Below are 19,718 nucleotides of genomic sequence, written 5' to 3'. Positions count from 1 at the left end.
ATCAGGTATAACCAAACACAATGCTGCTTTTATCACTTCTATGAATGGGTATTTTGATTAACATAAATCTTCAAAGTGTTTTGCTAGATACCTAAGAAAAGAACTCTTGGGACCCATGGCTCTACCTGCATATGTAGCAAAGGATGGCCTTGTCAGGCATCAATAGGAGGAGAGGGCCTTTGGTCATGGGAAGGTTTGATGTCCTAGTCTAGAGGGATGCTAGAGAAGTGAAGCAGGAGTGGGTGAATGGGTGGAGGAGCACCTTCATAGAGACAAAGGGGGGGGAGAGGGATGGAAAGGGGGGTTGGTGGAGGGGTAACCAGGAAGGGGGATATCATTTGAAATGTAAATGAATAAAATGATCAATAAAAAAGAACTCTTGCATGTATAATATAAAGGTATGGGTTTATTTTCTCTCCATTTTATATCAACAAACCAACAAAAGGAACTAGGTTTATATTTTAAACAAACACAACTGTTTTGCCAAATTTCCTTTCAATTACACTCCATCCAAATTCATTAAGGGAGAGCTTTAGGTTAGGATGGGAAAGAGCTATCTTGGTGTTAGACACAGTCCAATATGGATAACTCTTCTGTAAGGAACTATAGCTAAACTAAAAAAAAAAAAACAACAAAAAAAAACCAAAAACCAAAAAACAAACAAACAAAAAAACCAAACCCTCACTTCTCGAGGATCATGACAACTGTGGGAAATATTGCTGAGGAAGATAATATATGAAGCAGGAAAGCAGAAGGGATGACACATATGAGCAGCGTGTAGAATATGAGGAAGTGCAGATGTGTTTGAATTCGGGGAAATGATGCATGGTAGAATACCATATGGTTATCTTGGATTAGATGGGATATTCTGTTCATGAATAACATACTGGGGATACATGCCACACCTCATCATCTCCCCTTTCTACCACATATATCAGGGTCCAGAAAAGGGGATATTAATGAGCAAAGGTGAAGAAAGAATTGAGGGCAGACTGTCCAAAGGATTGGGTGAAACCTTAGTTGATTTATCAAAGCAGTAAATTTGTATATAGTAGTAATGGTACACTTTAATTTTTCACTACTGGCTGGACAAAGGTTCAGCTGACCAGATGAGACACATACTTATTTATTGAAGGTATTCCAGGCCAATTTTCTAGTATATGTGAGTTTGATTTAGTCCTCTAAGCATGGATAGAAGTATTAGTAGACATGGTATCATTAGCAGTTAGGAAACTAAAGGGAAGCTATAGCTTATGCATGATTTTAGATATATATGTTTTTAAGCAAGCAGAGACAGCGGCCAGAGTCAGATAATCATTCTCTTATACTGTGCTTTCATTCTTAATGAAGCTAATATTTTTACAAATCACGATTGTTTTGCCTAAATGTTTAGACTCAGTGAGTAGAAAACAGACAAACCTGAAAGACTGGATGTTGACAAATTCTTTCTCTCGCTTTGTGAGGATATGTTTGATGAGACCCTCTCGCTGCCCCGACTGGGTGTTTGGTACAAAGAGCTTTCGCATGGTATTGGTCACTTTGGGTTGTTCTTTGTTTGAAGCTTCCTTTTCACGTGGAAGTCTAGGAAATAAACCATGGATTCCAAAGTAAAACTGGCTAAAATGTAAGCCGCTTGGAGGGGGAAGTATGGTGCAGCAGAGAAAGGACTTACATTCTATTTGATGAAGAAGGTGGAGGGGGTGGCTCCCGAAGAATCCCTGGGGGAGGATTCTGTGTATTCATTTTTTTATCTAAATTCATAGATGAGAAATTATCCTCAAATCCAAGTAGCCCTGAAAGACACAAGATCCAAAGACAAAGTGAAGATAAAGAGACTCTGCAACATAGCCAGGATAGGTGAGGCGTTTGTTTACAACTGGATCAGGGTACCACAGGTGTAGTAATCATTTATATTGCGGTAAGACTCACATTCATCCCAGAATGATACATTAACTGTAGTGACAGAAAGTTATACCAATCTGGAACCTGAATAATACAAGCCGACATTTATAGAGGGGATTATATAGCATTTGCCTTCCTCACATTTCAATAACTTTCATAAGGTAGGTACCATTAACATTTTTTTCTACATTGTAGAGAAGGAAACAGAAGCTCAGAGTTGAGTCACTCAAACAAGATGACATGATTAGTAAGTTTCAGACTTGGCATTCACGCCTAGGTTGTCTGGCTATGAAGTCTGTATGTAAACTTGTTTTTTCCAAGTAGGCTCAGAAAAAGCTACCATAGCACAGAGGGAACCAGGAGCAAAGCATTAGTCCAGGGCCACGGAGTCGATGGTAACACCACACAACCAGTTCATCTGGACTAATACTATCTACTGGCTCGAAAATGATCAGAGCAAGAAGCAGAGATGAAAGAGTCTTTCCAATACCTGGATTAGCAGGTTTATCCTTAGTGTCTAATTTCCGGTACCAGCTAGATGAGTCTTTTTGTTCCAGAACAAGAAGTTGTGACTGAGCTGGAAAGACACGATTTAGGTCAGAAACTGGGAAGACCATCATTAAAGTACAAGCCAAAGCCATTCATTTCTTCAGAGTTCTTGAATGCATAGTCAGCAGAATTCTCAAAAGGAACAGAAGAGACTAAGTAAGGAAATACTGACAGCTCTGAGTCATTCTAGGCAGGAGGGGGACTGCAGGCTGCAGTAAACTGCATGCCATGCCATTGGCTTTCTCTTTTTAAAGCTGGATAGACTTGTTCCTTAATCTATCCCCAGGTTCATTCCTGAAGGGACAAAACAAAGAGCTATCAGAGCTCAAGGGGCAGGGTGGGGGTGGGGTTTCGCTAATGACTTACCTGCCTCTGAATCAGCAAGTCAGTATTTACTCCCATTGAAATTGTGGAAGGAAATTGTTGAGTTTTGAGTTACCTTCCTGAGCGCCAAGGACCTCTGAGAGGAACTTCAAACAGCATTCTTCATCAGGAATTTCAAAGTGGCGCTCTCTGGTCCAGTCTCCCTGTACCCGAATTTTGCAGCCACCTTTAAAAAGAATTAAATCCACAGATCCCTAGCTATGGGATACAACACTTTATCAATATCTTATTGGGACAATAGTCTCAGACTTTCTGGTCAGAAGGAGGTCCAGATTACAAATAGTCCAGACCCTTAATAAGGAGCACATGTCGAAGAGTAGTGCTGGAGGAGATGAAGCAGAGAAGAAATCCTACAGGAAGAGTACTCACAGTGCTGATGAACTGTGTCAACGAGCAGACTAGCAAAAGGCACACTAAACCATAGCTTCCTATGCCTCCATCTCTCAGATGTCAATGTAGGGATTTCTAAGTTCTAGCAAAAGATAAATTCACAAATCACCCTTTTTCTATCCCCACACTGGAAAGTCCTACCATTTAAGCTCAGATTGCATAATATTCTAAGGCACGAAGGTAATATAGGAAGTCACATGGTCAGGTTCAGAGTAAATTAAATTTACAAGTTAACTTTAAAAAAGTGGGAGTGGCTTGATGTGTTCTGAGATGACATACCTATACCTCATTGACAAAAATACCACAGGTATCTTGAATAATCTTGCAAATATATCCCAGAGTTGGATGGTTTAAGAACAGTCAATTGAGAAAGAAGAGAATTAGAAGCAAATGTACGGGGGTGGAGGGGGGGAGGTTGGTTACTGGGGCTGGAGAGATGGCTCAGCAGTTGAGGGCACTTGATGCAGATGACTGGAATTTGATTCCCAACACCCACGTGTTAAAACACAGCCTTCTGTGACTCCAGTGCTAGGACATCCAATGCCCTCTTCTAGCCTCTGTGGGCACTAACTGTGTACATGGTGCATATACATAAGGCATGCAAACACCGATATACATTAAACATAGTAAAACCTTTTATAAAAGCAAAGCAAACTTACCAAGGGTTTAGATAATAATTTCTTTAATTATTAAAATCTTATTTTTATTTTATATGTACAAGTGTTTTTGCCTGCATGTACAGCTGTGCACCACATGTGTGCCTGGTGCCCCTGGAGGCCAGAAGAGGCACTGGGTCCCTCTAGAACTGGAGCTACTTTGAGGGGTCTGGGAATTGAACCTAGGTCCTCTGGAAGAGCAGCTAAGCCATCTCTCTAGCCCCAGGCTTAGACTTTTTAAGGGTACAACACACTCTCTCCTGTTTTCTGATGCACTCAACTATTTAGACTTTACAATCCAAGAAGCCTATGTATTTGTTTATATTCTTATTCTAATTGGTTGATTATATACATTTTTCCCCCTGTGTCCCTAAAGCTATAAGCTTAGTCAAGGGGCAAGACACATAACCACATTACCCAATGTTCTTTACAGTCTAGAGTAACCAATGGCTTCAGAGCTGTCTGAGATTGAACGGCTTTCCATGTGTGATCCAAGACTTTTTATATTAGGATGGAGAAAGTCCTGGGTTAGCTGGTCATTCTCCTGGTGACAGTAATGGCAGACTTCAGAGCTAGGAGGCATTAATAAATGGCTGTGGAACAGGACTTTTTTTACACTTATAAACAATAAGAAAGGGGAAAACAGAATTAAAAATCCCAGCTTATGTTGATAATTTAGTTCTCAGTTTTGGTTATGTTTTTCTTCTTTTAATCGTTTTTGTTTCCATCTTTATAACATTTTTTTAAAAAAAGATTACTGGTCAGATTGATAAAAAAGGATGAACATGGAGAAAAATGAAAGCCAACCAAAAGGGCCAGAGATAAGATACTTCATGAAGGGATCCACTCCACAGACACGACTGAAGGCACGGAGAATAGTGTCAGGAAGGAGCAGCATTAAAGACCCGAGGGAAAGCTCCAGGATCCGACTCCTCCCTTCCTCTTGTCAGTAAGAATCAAAACAGGTAAGACAAAGCCATACCCCTTTTCCCTCTTTTCTACAATTCTTGAAAGATATACTTCAGCAAATATAAAATACATCTATTTCATGGCCAGAAGATTCCAGAAATGGCAAACTATCAACGGATGCTCTCTTAACATGTGGCTAAGATACAAGTTATTCCATGACCCAGTTTTCTCTTCCCCTTTCTTCCAACTCTCTCTGTGGGCAGCAAGCGGTCCTTTATCTTTCACTTCACCTGACACTCTTTGGATCCCTTTCTCTGTGTAGCTCTGGCTGTCCTGGAACTCACTCTGTAGACCAGGCTGGCCTCGAACACAGAAATCCGCCTGCCTCTGCCTCCCAAGTGCTCGGATTAAAGGACCTTGGTAGTTCTTAACCATGGCTTCATTACATTACTAGAGGTCTCTTTATTTGTGTGCACACACACGGGTGAGGACACACACGGGTGAGGACAGAGGTCAGTCTCTGTTGTTAGGCCTCAGGATCCATCCACTTTGTTTTTTATTTTTAAAATACACAGGGTCTTTCATTGGCCTGGGACCTGTAGGGTAGTATAGGGTAACTGACCAGTGAGCCCCAGGGATCTACTTGTCTCTGCCACCGCCTTTTTTTTTTTTTTTTTCAAACACTGGTTCTGGGGATCAAACTTGACCTCATGCTTGGACAAAAAAAGCAGTTTACCAATTGAGCAATCTCTCCAGCCCTAGAGGTGCTTTTTAGGGCATACTGATATGTGTGCTCCAACTCAAGACAATAAAAACAGACGATCTAGGGAGGAAACCCAGAAATGGCTCACTACATAGCCCAGGCTCATTTCAAACCTCAGGCTCCTGAGTGCTGGAATTATAGGCACCTGCCACTACACCTGACTCCACTGGTAATTTAAGAAAAATACTTGTTAGGGATTCTAACATACAACTATATTATATATCAGAGGCAAACACAAACTGACTAGTTTCTAAGCAGGTTACTTCTTCCACAGACTGGATTTTAGTTCCTAGTCTCAAGTGACTTCCCCCCCTGCCTCAGTTTCTCATGTATTTGAGATTACAGATCAGCGCTATCACGCATGCCTTCAGTACGGTGCAGTTCAATACCTCCTGTAGACTATTCCCTCTCCATCTCTGTCAGAAAACTGCTTTCTCCTGAGGCTCATTCACTGGGCTAGACTACCTTCTTTCTTCCTTGAGGAGACCATCACTCTCTACAAACCTCAGAGTTCAGAATCCAATGCCTGCTACATAAGACTCTACTTCCACTCAAATGCCTGCCATTATTCAGTCTTGCTTAAAATTGGCACAGAAAAGCCATTTACTACCTTCACCTTCTTCATCCAGTGGCCTTCCCATTCCACCTCAGCCTCCATTGCCTCACTCCCTGCAGTGACTCCCTCAAGAATAGCCTAGGTTTGCCATCACAGAAGCACCACCCCTAACATGCAACATAAATCAAACATCTCACTGTGACTAGTAGTCCTCCCAATAGACTTGCTCCTTATCTTTTCTGTGATTGTTTTTGACCTTCTAGGAATCTTGGCCCCATTAATCCCTTCATTTGCTATCCCTGGAATCCTTCTTGCTTTCACTTCCCCTTTTCTCAAACAGATGTCATCATTATTGTCTGTTGCAAAACTCCACAATTGCCTTACCTCTGGGCTCCCGCAGCACCTATTTGGCTAAATTCCAACCCACAATAGTCCAACTAATTGCCTTCTCCGTACTTCCACCAGAGCAACCAGAGGAAGTCAGCATACAAGTACAACATACATTTTGTGCTGGTTTTATGGTAGGAGATGTTAACTTGACATAAACTATAGTCATCTAAGAAGAGGAAACCTCAATTGAGAAAATGCCTCCAAAAGATCGGACTGCAGGCAAACCTGTAGAGCATTTTCTTAACTAGTGATTGATGTAGGAGGGCCCAGCCCACTGTAGGTGGTGCTACTTGGTGGTCATGGGTTCTATAACCAGACTGAGCAAGACATGGGGTGGGAGCCGGTAAACAGCACCCCTCCATGGTCTCGGTATCAGCTCCTGACTCTAGGTTTCTGCTCTGTTGGAGTTCCTGTCCTGACTTCATTCAGTGATGGACTGCTATGTGGAAGTATAAGCCAAATAAACCCTTTCCTCTTCAAGTCATTTTTTTGGTTATTGTGTTTCATTGTGACAATGTAACCGTAACTAAGACAAGTTGGTATCAGTGTAGTAGGGTATTACAGTGACAGACCTAACCATGTTTGGGGGAGGATTTTGAAAGGATTTTGGAATTTTGAGCTAGGAAAGCCATTGAGTGTTGAGAGCTCAGTGAGCTGTTCTGTGGGATCTTGGAAGATAAGTGAGCAGAAGATGGAGGACGGCTTATGAAGTTTCACAGAGGGAAACTTAAAAGCTCTAGGGGCCATTTGTTATTTTGAATTACATTTCTGTGGTTCTGAGCAGCTGAGGCTGAAGAGTCAGCTATGATTAGAAAAATAACCGAAACTACGAACATGAAACCTTTACTTTGCTGGGATATTCAATGCTGGTCAGTTGGAGCTGAGGAATTAGCTATGAATAAGACAAGCATGATTGAGGTTAAATCTCTTGGGAAGTGTCTCCTCAGAGTCAACATAAAGAAGCTGTGTTCCAGAGGCAGCCAAGGTCGTACCTTGTGCTGGCAGCTGAACTTGGCAGTGTAAGAGTTACCCAGGAACTAGTTTTGAAGGCATGAAGGGATCATGAAGAGCAGCTGAAGGCTTAGCACCATGAGAAGCTAGGAAATGCTACTGGGGAAGGTGCAGCCTCAGTGGCAGTTGAAGGCGTAGGACTGAGAGAGTCATGCAGAGAATCTGAGGCTTGGCACCATGAAGAGAGCCTAGGAGAAGCTATTGGTTGAAATGAAGCCCAGATGCAGCAGAAGACTGTAGAATTTGGGATCTGCAAGTACCTGGGATGACTACTAAGAGCATCAGCAGTGGTAGAGTGGAGCCTACCCTAGCTTAGAAGACAAGCTGTGTGTGCTACAGAGGGCAGAGCTGGAGAAGTGGCCCAAGCCCTTTGGAGGAGCCCAAAAGATGATGAGTGGATCCCAAACATTGGACATTGGGTTTTGGAGATGCCAGTACCATGGGATGATCACCAAGAACAGCAGCAGCAATGGAGTGGATCAACCTGAGCTTAGAGTGTTACAGAGGGCAGAGCTGGAGAACTGACCCAACTCCTTTGGAGGAGCCCAGAATTTCAAGTGTGGATACTAGACATTGGACATTCTGTTATTTACACTGTTGTCATCTTGTACCCCAAACTGACTCCCAGTTGTTTCTCCCGAAGCTCCCAAACATCCCTTCCTCAGAACCCCTCTCCAAGCTGAGGCTGGTCCTTGGCACTGTGCCACCATGCCTGGCTCCTTTTTCCTACTTTTTGAAATGGCTCCTCTTATATGTAATAAAAACAAAGCAAAACAAAAACAAAAACAAAACCCAAACAACAACCAACAAACCCCAGAATTCTTTGAATCATCCAAAATTATTTTCTCATTCTATATAGCATTGTCTGCAGTTTTCTCTGATGATGAGCATGCTCAATAACTGCAAAACCAGTATGGATGTGTCTGGCTAGTGAGCTCTTGAAATGTGATTACTGAAATGGAGCCACTAAATTGTGAATTAATCTTCTAATTCATGTAAGCAGGTATATGCATCAGACAGCACTGTGTGAAACAGCAGAGCTCTCAATACAATCACATTTCTCATGGTTTGGATGTCATTCACACATGCTAGTTAGGCTTTGTTCCTGAGTGGCATCTATCTGTTTGGCTGCCAATTTGTCATCCACACAGAAGTGTCTCAAATTAATCTCAAACATGGCCAAAACTGCATTCACTGGTACTGTAAATCAAGCCCCAAACTCATGGTTAGGATACTCAAAAGCCCAGGAATAAGCCTACTGTTACTCTGCTAAATGGACACAGTAGAAAACTGCCCTCAAAGCTCTTGGATTTACTAAAAAGTCTGTGTGGTGAATGGTGGTTAAGAAAAAAAACTTCACTCTGTTTTTTCTTTTTTTTCTTTTTCTTTTTTTCCAGACAGGGTGTCTCTGTGTAGCCCTGGCTTGTCTTTGAACTCACTCTGTAGACCAGGCTGGCCTGGAACTCAGAAATCCGCCTGCCTCTGCCTCCCCCGTGCTGGGATTAAAGGTGTACGCCACCACTGCCTGGTGTATGCCCTGCTTTTTCCCTTTTGAAGAAGGCATTTATATTTTAAAGAGACTGAAAATTAAATGTGTTAGAAATTGTAAAAAAAAAAAAAAGAAAGAAAGAAAGAAAAAGAAAAGAAAGAAACTCACAGGGCTGGCAAGATGGCTCAGTCAGTAAGAGCACTGACTGCTCTTCTGAAGGTCCTGAGTTCAAATCCCAGAAACCACATGGTGGCTGACAACCACCTATAATGAGATCTGACTCCCTCTTCTGGTGTGTCTGAAGACAGCCACAGTGTATTATGCAGGAGCATGCAGGAGCGAGCAGGGCTGGAGCGAGCGGGGGCTGGACCTGAATTCAATTCCCAGCAGCCACATGATGGCTCGTGGCCATCTGTACAGCTACAGTGTACTCATACACATAAAATAAATAAATAAATCTTTCAAAAAAAAAGAAAGAAACTCACAAGTGGTCAAAATGTAAATAAAGTGTCAGTGGCATGCTTGGCCACAAATGGGACATCTATATCACACTCCTTTCCCAATGCTCAGGGACTTTCTAAAAGAGGGGGTGGAAGAACAGCAAGAGCCAGAGGCTTAGAAGGACTGAAACAAAACTGTCTTCTTGGCATGACAGGACCACAGTGCACTGGAGCACATGGTGACTATGGCTATGTGCTCAGGACCTGTAAAAATCAGCCAGTCACCATTATAGCATCAAGTATAAAAAGGGTTCATGAGCCTGTACTCCTAAGTGAGGAGCTATGGACAGCTGGTGGCTTCAAGGGGAGGGAGAGCCAGTTTTCCCTAAGGGAAAACGCCTGATAGTAGCTCCTGATAGGTCAACCACTGTGTAGCGGATGACTCCATGCTCAGGAGTAAGTCAAATGATAAAAATGTATTCACAAATAGTAAAATATGTTTTAACAAAAGGAATTCTTGATAGTTTCCCTCAAAGGAAAATTCATTATTCCATCTTCAAGATTTTTATGCAAATGGGCAACAACATCTAAGTTCCTGTTGGAAACCTTGTATTCATCCTTGATATTTTTCTTTCTCCCATCCCTCCCACCCAAGTTGATTCTTCTTGACCTTACCTCCAAATTCATCTATCAAATCTGCCCCCTTTTCTCCATTTCTTTCACAACCGTACTCTCTAGCATATACAACCAAAGCAGCCTCATAACTGGTCTTTTTGCTTCCAGGCAAATGATGCTATATCAGCATAAAAATCCCTAACTTCTCATTTTAAAGTCTAAAACTGCAGATTCAACACTGTGGCTTACAGGACTTGATGGCCTCCCCTGTCTTGGCGCTCAAGTCCTCTTCCAGGCACCCTTGCCTTTTATTTCCCAGAAACTGTCAGGGTACTTCTGAGTTTGGAGTCTCACAGTCCCCTTTATCTGAATATTCTTTTTTTTCCTCCAGTTGTTGCCTGTCTCTTAGACACTCTGTTCCAAATATAAATGTCTTTCCTTTGAAAATGCCTTGCCTGAGTACACTGTCTAATTTAGTGACCCCTCTTGTAAACTCTGGCACTTTTTCTTGTTAGTATTTATTAAATCCACACTCATATAAGCATCTAATCCCGCTAAAGTCACCTTTGTACATTAAAACACACGAACCACCAAGAGTGTACTTGTTTTCTCTTGCCTTCAAGAGCTCAGCACCGTGCATAGTACCCAGAATATATCCAGATGTTTATGGACTACATTTATGAATTGTAGGCATCTCTGTGGACCTAGCAACAAAAAACACAGAAGGAAAAAGGAAAATGGAAGTAGGACTCTTATCTCTGCTGTGCTCTGATGATGCTGTAGGATTTTCTACCAGGTCTGACAAATAGAAGGCACTCAACAAATATTTGTTGAATAATGAATAAACTAGGTGGGGTAATATCTAAAAATTAGCATAACAGAGTTCATCTAAAGGTCATAAAGAGATAAAGGAAAGAAAAAGGGAAAATAAATTAATCTCTACAAAAGATGGAGAAAATTTAATAAAATTTAGTACATATGCACAATTTTAAGTAACAGCAAAATCTTAGTTTTTGTTGTTGGTTTTGTTCTTTTTCTGTATGACACAGTCTTACTATGAGGCTCGGACTGGTCTTGAAATTGCTTTATAGCCCTGGCCTTGAAGTCACCATCATCTTGCTTAAGTCTGACAGATATTCAGATTACTACTGGCACATGCCATGTCTGGTTTAAATACAATTTATTATTTTTTTAAGAACCAGCAAATCCACTTTGGGAGGCAGAGGCAGGCGGATTTCTGTGTTCGAGGCCAGCCTGGTCTACAGAGTGAGTTCCAGGACAGCCAGGGCTATACAGAGAAACCCTGTCTCAAAAAACCAAAAGAACCAGCAAATCATCAGGGGAAATGTCTTTAACTGGGATATACCAGGTGAAGCATCCTCACTGAAACCGAGAGCCACAGAAGAGTTAACATTTAAAATTGGCCCTCAAATTCTCATTGGTATAGTGAGTCATGAAACAAAGCCAATGGCTGTCGCTATGAGAAATAAGGCAGAATTTATTTGAAGATAATTAAGACTATCAATCTGCAAAAGTGGAAAAAATAGCAAAATATTAAAAATAAATGAAGTGAATCAACTGGACAAAATATCCAAGATTCACTAATAGTTATATATGATAGTAGTGAGCAATCCATCAGCAAATCAAATCCACCATGATTTTTTCAACCTAAAATTTTGATGTATAGGCAGGCAGTGGTGGAGCACGCCTTTAGTGCCAGCACCAGGGAGGTATAGGTCAGGAGTTCAATGTCATCTTTGGCTACACAGAGGTTGAAGCTAGCCTATGATAGATAGAACCCTGTCTCAAACAACAGCAACAACAAAATTATGTTTAAAATGATTTTAAATGACATAGGGGAAATGCCATGGTAAAGTGTTAAGTGAAAATCCACGACAAAAACTATAAATATAAATAAAGAAAATATCTAATAAAAAAATGTCACAGACTGGGGTTTTTTACAGGGTCCCTTGTTCCGCGGGACGATGGGTTCTGGCCAGGTGTGCATGGGATTCGGCTTTGACAAACAGACTAGACACGAGTGGTATAAGGTCTGAGTGTATTTCTCAAAAATGACATGAGGCTTTTACAATCGTTGTAAAAGAGAAATGAAAAATCTGGCAGCTCAGTAGTCGAGGTACCTCTGAGGCCATCTAAAACACACTAGGTCTAAAACAGCAGCCATCTCTTCTGGACTGGTGTAGCACGCCCCCCTGGGCTCCGAGTATGTTCAGGCTGCATAGTCTCGGCCAGAGTCTCAGGAGGCTGTGGGTGCGCCAGCCAGGAGGGTAGAGGCTTGAATCTTGAGTCCTCAATGTTGAACTTTCAGTGTTGAATATTCGAATCCCGAAGGCTCACTCTCTTGAATCTCAACTGGTGCTGCACCCCCCAGGCCCAAGCGCTCTGGGCCCGGGAGTGGGGGGTGGGGGGTGGAGGGCTACGGACTGCATGAATCTAAGCCCTAGTCCACCTAAATTCTGGTTCTAGTCCGAGTGCGAGCGAGTCCGAATGCTGAATGCAGACTGCTGCATCTAGAATGCTGAATGCTCTATGTTGTCTTTCTTTCTGTAAACTTTAATGCCCTACCCACAATGCTGGAGGCAATTAGTTTGAATGGCTTAACATTCCAAGCCCGGGTTTGACTAGGACATTGGAACAGTGGTTAAGGTCAGAGAGCAATGTCCAAATTTTCTCTTTCTTGCTATAAAGAAATGATATCTTGGTGAGCTCCTAGCACACAAGTACGAGGACATATCTGGGCTACCTCTGAGTTTGGGGTGCCAGGCGACAATGTGGAGGCAGGAGACTGACTTTTCTTGAAGTTTACGCCTCAAATACCGCCATCACGCAAAGTAGGGATATAGCTCAGCTGTAGAGCTTATGTTTGCCAGGCACCAGGCCTCTGGGTTCAATTCTCAGCCTTATAAGCCTCCCACAAAAAATATGTAGAAGGATTCCAATTATATGGATCTTATGCATCTTATGCAAATAAATACTCTATTAAGAACAATAGGAAATACATACAAATGTTAGGTACAGTATAACTTCAACATTATATGCTAAATTCCAAAGACTCTGTGTGTGTGTGTGTGTGTGTGTGTGTGTGTGTGTGTGTGCCCGTGCATGCATGAACATGCATGCACAAGAGCACAGTGCCTGCAGAGTCCAGAAGACAGTGTTGGCTCCCTTGGAGCTGGAGTTACAGGCAGTTGTGAGCCACCCGAAGTGGGTGCTGGGAACTGAAGTTGTGTCCTCTGCAAGTGCAATACTTGTCCTTAATTGCTGAGCCATCTCTCCCATTCTACATAATAATTTGAATTCGATACTTCAAAACTTTTTGATTGTCACGTTCATATATAATTAAGATGCATTAGCTTTATAACTAGAAAAACTACTTTCAAGATGTTTACCACTAGTATCTAGACAATATATATTTATATTAAGTTCAGTCTTGCACATTAATAAAGGGTACTAGTGAGTTGAACTCAGGTTGTTGTCAATCTTGTGCAACAAGTACTTTTACTCACTGAGATTTCTCCCTGACCCCTATGTTCCTTGAGACAAAAACATGATTTGGAGACAGGGAGTGTTTCGTGTAGCACAGGCTAGCTTGGAACTCACTATGTAACTGAAGGATAGAACTAAATTCCTGATCGTCCTGCCTGCACTATACAGACGTTACTGACATGTGCTACCACACCCAGTTTATGGAGTGTTAGGGATGGAACCAGGGCTTTTTGCACTCTAGGCAAATAAATACTCTATCAACTGAACCAGATCTCCAGCCTGCTGCTGGTTTTGTCTTCCTTTGTCTAACTACAAAACAACACAGATTCTAAGTTATTTTCTCTCTTAAATACCTGTAACAGAAGTTAGCAGCTAGGTTTACATAACAGTTTAGGAGCAGCCATTAAGACTTCTGTATTCTATGATTAAAGAAAGAAATAATAAACCCAAACTAGAAAACCATTTAGTACACATTAATAGTGCCAAAGGCAGAGACCTTCTCCAAACAAAATTACGTGCAACCTATAGCCCCAAGCTAAAAGGCGAGTTCTGCTTATCCAAGGACTCAAGTAAGAGATAAGGTAAACCATTTAATTTAGATTTGTCTGGTCAGATACACTTTCCATAGCAACCACACAGTAGCAGCAGTAGCAATCAAGTACACATTTTCTCCTCTCCAGAGCACAGTACAATTAGATGGTAAACAAAGAACATCTTGCTCAGAAAGTGATTTGCATTAAACAGATAAAAAAAAATTGAAAGGACAGAAACATCGAAAACAAGACCATGTTCCCTCTGATGAATGGAGGCCTTGAGGGAACAGGGCTTAAGTAGGGCACAAATTATTTCAAAAAAGAAAAGAAGAAAAGAACAAACCATTTAATGGATTCTGTGCCTTTCAAAATAATGTAAGGAATAGATGAAAACATTGTGAATTCACACAAAATCATAAAAACAAGGTGGGAGTAGACTCTAGAATATAACAGTCGAAAGGTAACATTACTCAGCCACACTGATACACAAAATCGTGACATTGGCAAGAAAATGGGTGTAACTGTAAATTATGATGACACCATTAGCAAAGTATTTCAGACTCAGAAAGGCAAATGCTGCATGTTTCCTTCTCATATGCAGAGCCTACATTTAATGTGTATATGGGTACACGTGTGTGCATGTGTGTGTAGGGGTTCAGGTCATGAGACCGGAAAAGATAGCTCAAGGGAAAGCTGGGGAGAGGGAAAACAGGAAAAAGAACTGTGTGACATGCAGGCAGAAGGCGGAACAGTGAGAAGAAGGGGTCAGAAGGAAGGAAGTAGGTTGTGTGGGACAAGAATCAATATAAAAAAGTAGGCTTGAAAAGGCCATGATAAAACCTTTGTATGCTAGCAGCAGCAGCAGCAGCAGGATAGGCAACTAGTGAGTATTGAAAGAGGAAAAATCTGCCTCTGGGGGGGGAGATTCACCTCTAATACATTTTCCAATAGAAAGTGGTCAGCTCTGAAACCAGATACACACAAAATGAAACATTCAGTAGGCTGCATTTATATATTTATGCACACATGCATGTACACTAACATATAACAATAATAATGAAAAAGAGGCTATCAATTTAAGAGTGGGAGACATGGAGGATGCTGAGGAGGGACCTTTAGAGGGGCTGAGGTGGCAGGATAGGGAAGGAGGAAAAGAATATAATTAATTATATCTTCATTTTAAATGTATATATTCATATACATTATATATACAATTTTTTTAAAAACCTAATATGGCTGGGTAGATAGCTTAGTCAGTAAAGTGCTTGGCATTTAAACAGGAGGACCTGAGTTTGATCTTCAGGACCTATGTAAAAAAGCTGGAAATGACTCATACTTGTAATCTGAGCTGAGAAAGCAGAAAAAGGCAGAGAGATTCCTTATGTTTCCTGGCTAGCCAGCGTAGCCTAATTGATGATCTTCACACTGGTGAATCCCTGTCTCAAAACCAAAGGCGCACTACACCTAAAACTACTACCTATTGTAGTATCCACATGTATATGTACACACATATGCATAAACACACCTGCATGAATATGCATGCTCGTCTACATACACACACAAACTAATAAAGAAAAAAAACGGCCCATAAACCTCAAGCACTTTAAGCATTTTCCTAGCTCTTCCTATTAATTAATCAGTTCTACAGCAATGAAATCATTGCTATAGACAATGTTTGCAGCTTCAAGTAGCTTATAGCTCCGCAGCCGCAGCAAAGCTTAACACAGTTTAGGTTGGGAGAGATTCTTAGCAGCCACCTGTGTTTTTTCTTAGGCTCAGCTTGGAATGGTTTTGAGAGCTGAGGATAATTTTTAGGGCTGCCTTTAAGAAAATGGCGACTTCGGGATGAGATGGCAAAACACAAGGTGCACCCCTGAAAGTTTCTTAAATGTAAAGTATTAAAGTCATTTATTTGTAGAAGGAAAATCAATTCCAGTCTGAAAGATACTCACTGTTTGAAGCAATATCAATCAAAAGAGTTTCTTCCGCTTCTGAAAGGAGGGAAAGCACAACAGAATCAGAGGAGAAAGTGCTCATTACCACCAAAGCAGTATTTCTCTAAATAACAGCATTACTCAGTCCCTCCCCCCGCAAGTCTCAGAACACATCAAAGAATCTTTTGATTGGTTTTGTTTAGCACACTTTTTTAAAAAAGGATTTTAATAGCCCCAGGTTATAAAGAGTATGTGCAACTCAACTTTAAAACAAACAAACAAACAAACAAACAGGAAGAGAAAGAAACCGATCAAGGACCCAGCTAGAGCTCCTCAAAGAAAAGCAAGGGATGGTGACTTAATAGTAGGGAACATAATAACGTGTTCATGCAAGTGAAGGAAAGCTGTGCTCCTCTTTAGATCTTAGAGAAAGCCAGGGAAGGGACTGAAAGCATCTGAGCAGACTTATTCTCACTGAATTATCTTTCGACTCAGATATAGGCTCTGAAAGGTTGTCAATGATCTCAGTATCTGCACTTTTGCCTGAGGAGTGGAATATACTTAAAGTTCTTTGCTCGTAGGCTTCAGTGAATGCCCAGCAGGAAGTTCCCGCCACTTGTGGTACCATCTTAATTGTAGCACTATTCATGAGAGTCATCAACTGAAGTGATGACAGATAGATGAATAAAGAAGATATAGTATAGAATACACAGTGGAGTGCTATTTAAGGACAAGAAGAATGAAATCCTGTCCTACTGGCCATATGCATGGAACTGGGGGACATTATGCTAAGTGAAAGAAATCCGTCATGGAAGGACAAATATTGCATGTTCTCACTTAATGTGCGGAAGCTGAAAAAAAAATGATGTCAGGGAAGTGCAGAGTAGAAATAAATACCAGAGACTAGTAGGAAGTATTAGGTAAAGGGATTGAGAGAGAGGAAGAGGGAGAGAGAGAGAAGATGAGGGGGAGGGGAGGGGGAGGGAAAGGGGAGAGGGAGAAGAAGAGGGAGAGAGAGAGAGGAAGAGGGAGAGGGAAAGGGAGGAATGGATAGTTAAGTACAGTTAGCTAGTACTATGTTCTAATGTGTTCCAGCATAGCAGGGTAACTAAGGTACAGATCTTAAAAGAACTCATGAGTTTGACAGTTCCCAATACAAAGAAATGTTATTATATCAACTGATTCGTTACATGTTTCAAATTTGTACACTGTACTTCTTTTTTGTTACACTGTACTTCTTAATAAGTACAAATGTTACGCATCAATGGAAAAAAAAGATAGCACAAAGCAGTTTGCAAGTTTAGTGTTCTCTTTTTTTTTCACATTGGTCTTCCTGGACTTCCTTTTTTTTTTCCTAAGTATCTGAACTCAACCTATCTTTTCCTCTCTGACTTCCTCAGATTCGAGCATAGCCTCATGGCTGGCTGACCCTTGATTCTGAGCTGGAATCTGTTGATCAAATGGGAAGTCGCACACTTGTCTTGCTCTCTTACCACACAGGATTCTACTACAGGTTCTATTAGTCAAGTGCGACAGAAGGAACAAGTAAGGCACTACACTGTGTACTAGCAGAGAGTAAGGTACTATGGTGTCTACTAGCAAAACAGAGTCTCCCTACTATCTGCTGCAGGGGAAGTAGGCAGGCTACCAACACAGTCTCCACTCACCACTGTTCTGGAGCACACTTTAGTTCCACATAACTCTGAGTGATTGTGGTTACTTTTCCAAATAGATAATGCAAGTCAGGAAACGGAAAGGAAGTGAAAACTCAAGGGCATAACATTTCAATTTGTCATGGGGGAAGTGATGGCGTACGTGTTTTCCACTGCCATCTCCTTCTTATTAAAAACAACAGAAGTGAGACCCCGGCAGTAGTAGGAAAGGGGACATACATGCTAGAACACCAAAGGCTTTGGCTCTTCTAAGGCTTCCACTTGCAAAGCAGGTGAGTGCAGTAACCTACTGTGGCGCCTCTGTCTGGCTTACTATCTCTCTCCCCCACAGGGCAGATTCAATCGCTGACTTGTTTTTCAGGCCTCCTGTAAATACTGCTCCTCACAGGCATTTCAATGTGCTCCTCCTCTTTCTCCCCCTTCCCCCTTTCTTCTCCTCTTTTTGTTCCTTCTGCTTTTTTGGTTGGAGGCAGGGTCTATACGACTAAATCTAGCCTGGAACTCACACTTGACCTGGCCTCCGCAATCCTGCTGCTTCAGCTTCTTTCTGGGATAATAGGTGTGAGCCACTATGGCCAGCTCAGTAATTTTGGTTCTTAATGCATACTGTGTTTTCTTCTCGCACGCTGGCTTAAAACTCATACACACTGACTCTATTCACTCACAGGGCTAAATCCTGAGCAAATAACAGATATGTGGGAAGATTTATGCACAGAGATGTTCACCCCATTACTATTTATACCAGTGAACAATAATCCAAATGTCAACCAGAGGGAATAATTAGATTATGAGCCATTCATAAAACAGAACAGCATATAGCCACTGCCAGCACAGACAACACTCATAGCACAGAAGCAAGCGGGAGAGGGAGAAATGTTATATGGGATGAATTCTGCTTAAACAATGTATCATGTGCACAGAGAAAAAAAGGAGATGATGGGTGCCTCTTAAGCATGAGAGTGTAGGTGACTTGTTTTCTTTGTGCACTGCTGCTCTTTCCAACCCTTTTACAGCATGCATGTTACTGCTGTGAAAAAAAAAAGTTCAAAGTAGAAAGCACTGTGCCAGTTGGGCCTCTAGTTCTCAGTGTTCTCCACTGGCTGCGGGATGCTTCTGCCTGCTAGAAGCACTGGATCTTTGGGAGACAGAACACATTTCTTCTCTAGTACTCAGCTTCCTTTCTGGGACAAAGTAAGGTCGCGGAAGCAATACCTTCCACATAGCTCTCCCAGTGTTTGAATCCCCGTGTAGTAAATGACACAAGATTATCCTATGTTCGGTCATCAAATGGAAGGACAGAAAGCCAAGTGTTTCTTTCCCAGAGATATGGTTCACAAATGTCAAGGCTTAAGAACCAACAGAGCTGACTGCAAGCCATTACAATCTGATACTTCATGTTGCCAAGGTGTCTTAAATCCAGTACTTTGGAAACAAGTAAATCCTTTATAACAGACGTCATAATGTTGGTTAAGCCCAAGACAGTACTTTAAACGCACATACATGTCAATCAGCATAAAAGATTACTTACACATATCTCCAACTCTACTCAGGGAAACAGGTCATATATATATATATGTATATATACATATATATACAAAGAATATATATATATATATATATATATTCTTTGGCACTTTTAAACATAACACTTTTCAACGGCAGGTTAGAAGTGTTAACTTTTGTGTGAAGAATAATATATTTCACTTTACATGCAGTGACAAATTTGAATATGTGTGACATTATACACTGCATTAATGGCTAAGGAGAAGCCTTATAAAACTAGCTAAGTCATTAAAGCAAGTACCTTGAACACATCTGAAGTGGCTATTTATAGGAATGATATCTTGAACATGCTGTTCCTTCCCATGCAGCTGGATTATTAACCTAGAACACAGAAGAATATATCAACAAATGGCTACCCAAAATGCCTAATCTTTAGAAACAAAATACTGCTGTCTTGCTACACAAATGTAATCTGTGTCTATTAAACTTGCTGTATCGAGTCCTCCCGATCTGA

At 41.3% G+C, this 19,718-nt stretch overlaps 1 protein-coding gene across 1 annotated transcript in view; it reads right to left on the bottom strand.

Moving 5' to 3' along the window:
* Ocrl (OCRL inositol polyphosphate-5-phosphatase) overlaps nt 1-19,718 on the bottom strand; it is a 57,288-nt gene that overhangs the window by 32,597 nt on the left and 4,973 nt on the right. The window contains exons 3-8 of the mRNA XM_031372748.1: nt 19,506-19,585; nt 16,047-16,085; nt 2,891-3,001; nt 2,393-2,479; nt 1,673-1,793; nt 1,400-1,581 (exon numbers count right to left, since the gene is read on the bottom strand). Coding sequence (XP_031228608.1) covers nt 1,400-1,581; nt 1,673-1,793; nt 2,393-2,479; nt 2,891-3,001; nt 16,047-16,085; nt 19,506-19,585 — 620 coding nt within the window. The remainder of the gene's footprint in view (nt 1-1,399; nt 1,582-1,672; nt 1,794-2,392; nt 2,480-2,890; nt 3,002-16,046; nt 16,086-19,505; nt 19,586-19,718) is intronic.

The sequence above is a fragment of the Mastomys coucha genome, chromosome X (assembly GCF_008632895.1).
Source record: "Mastomys coucha isolate ucsf_1 chromosome X, UCSF_Mcou_1, whole genome shotgun sequence".
NCBI lineage: Eukaryota > Metazoa > Chordata > Mammalia > Rodentia > Muridae > Mastomys > Mastomys coucha.
The sequence above is the reverse complement of the archived record's forward strand: the minus strand, read 5'-3'. Positions and strand labels throughout refer to the sequence as shown.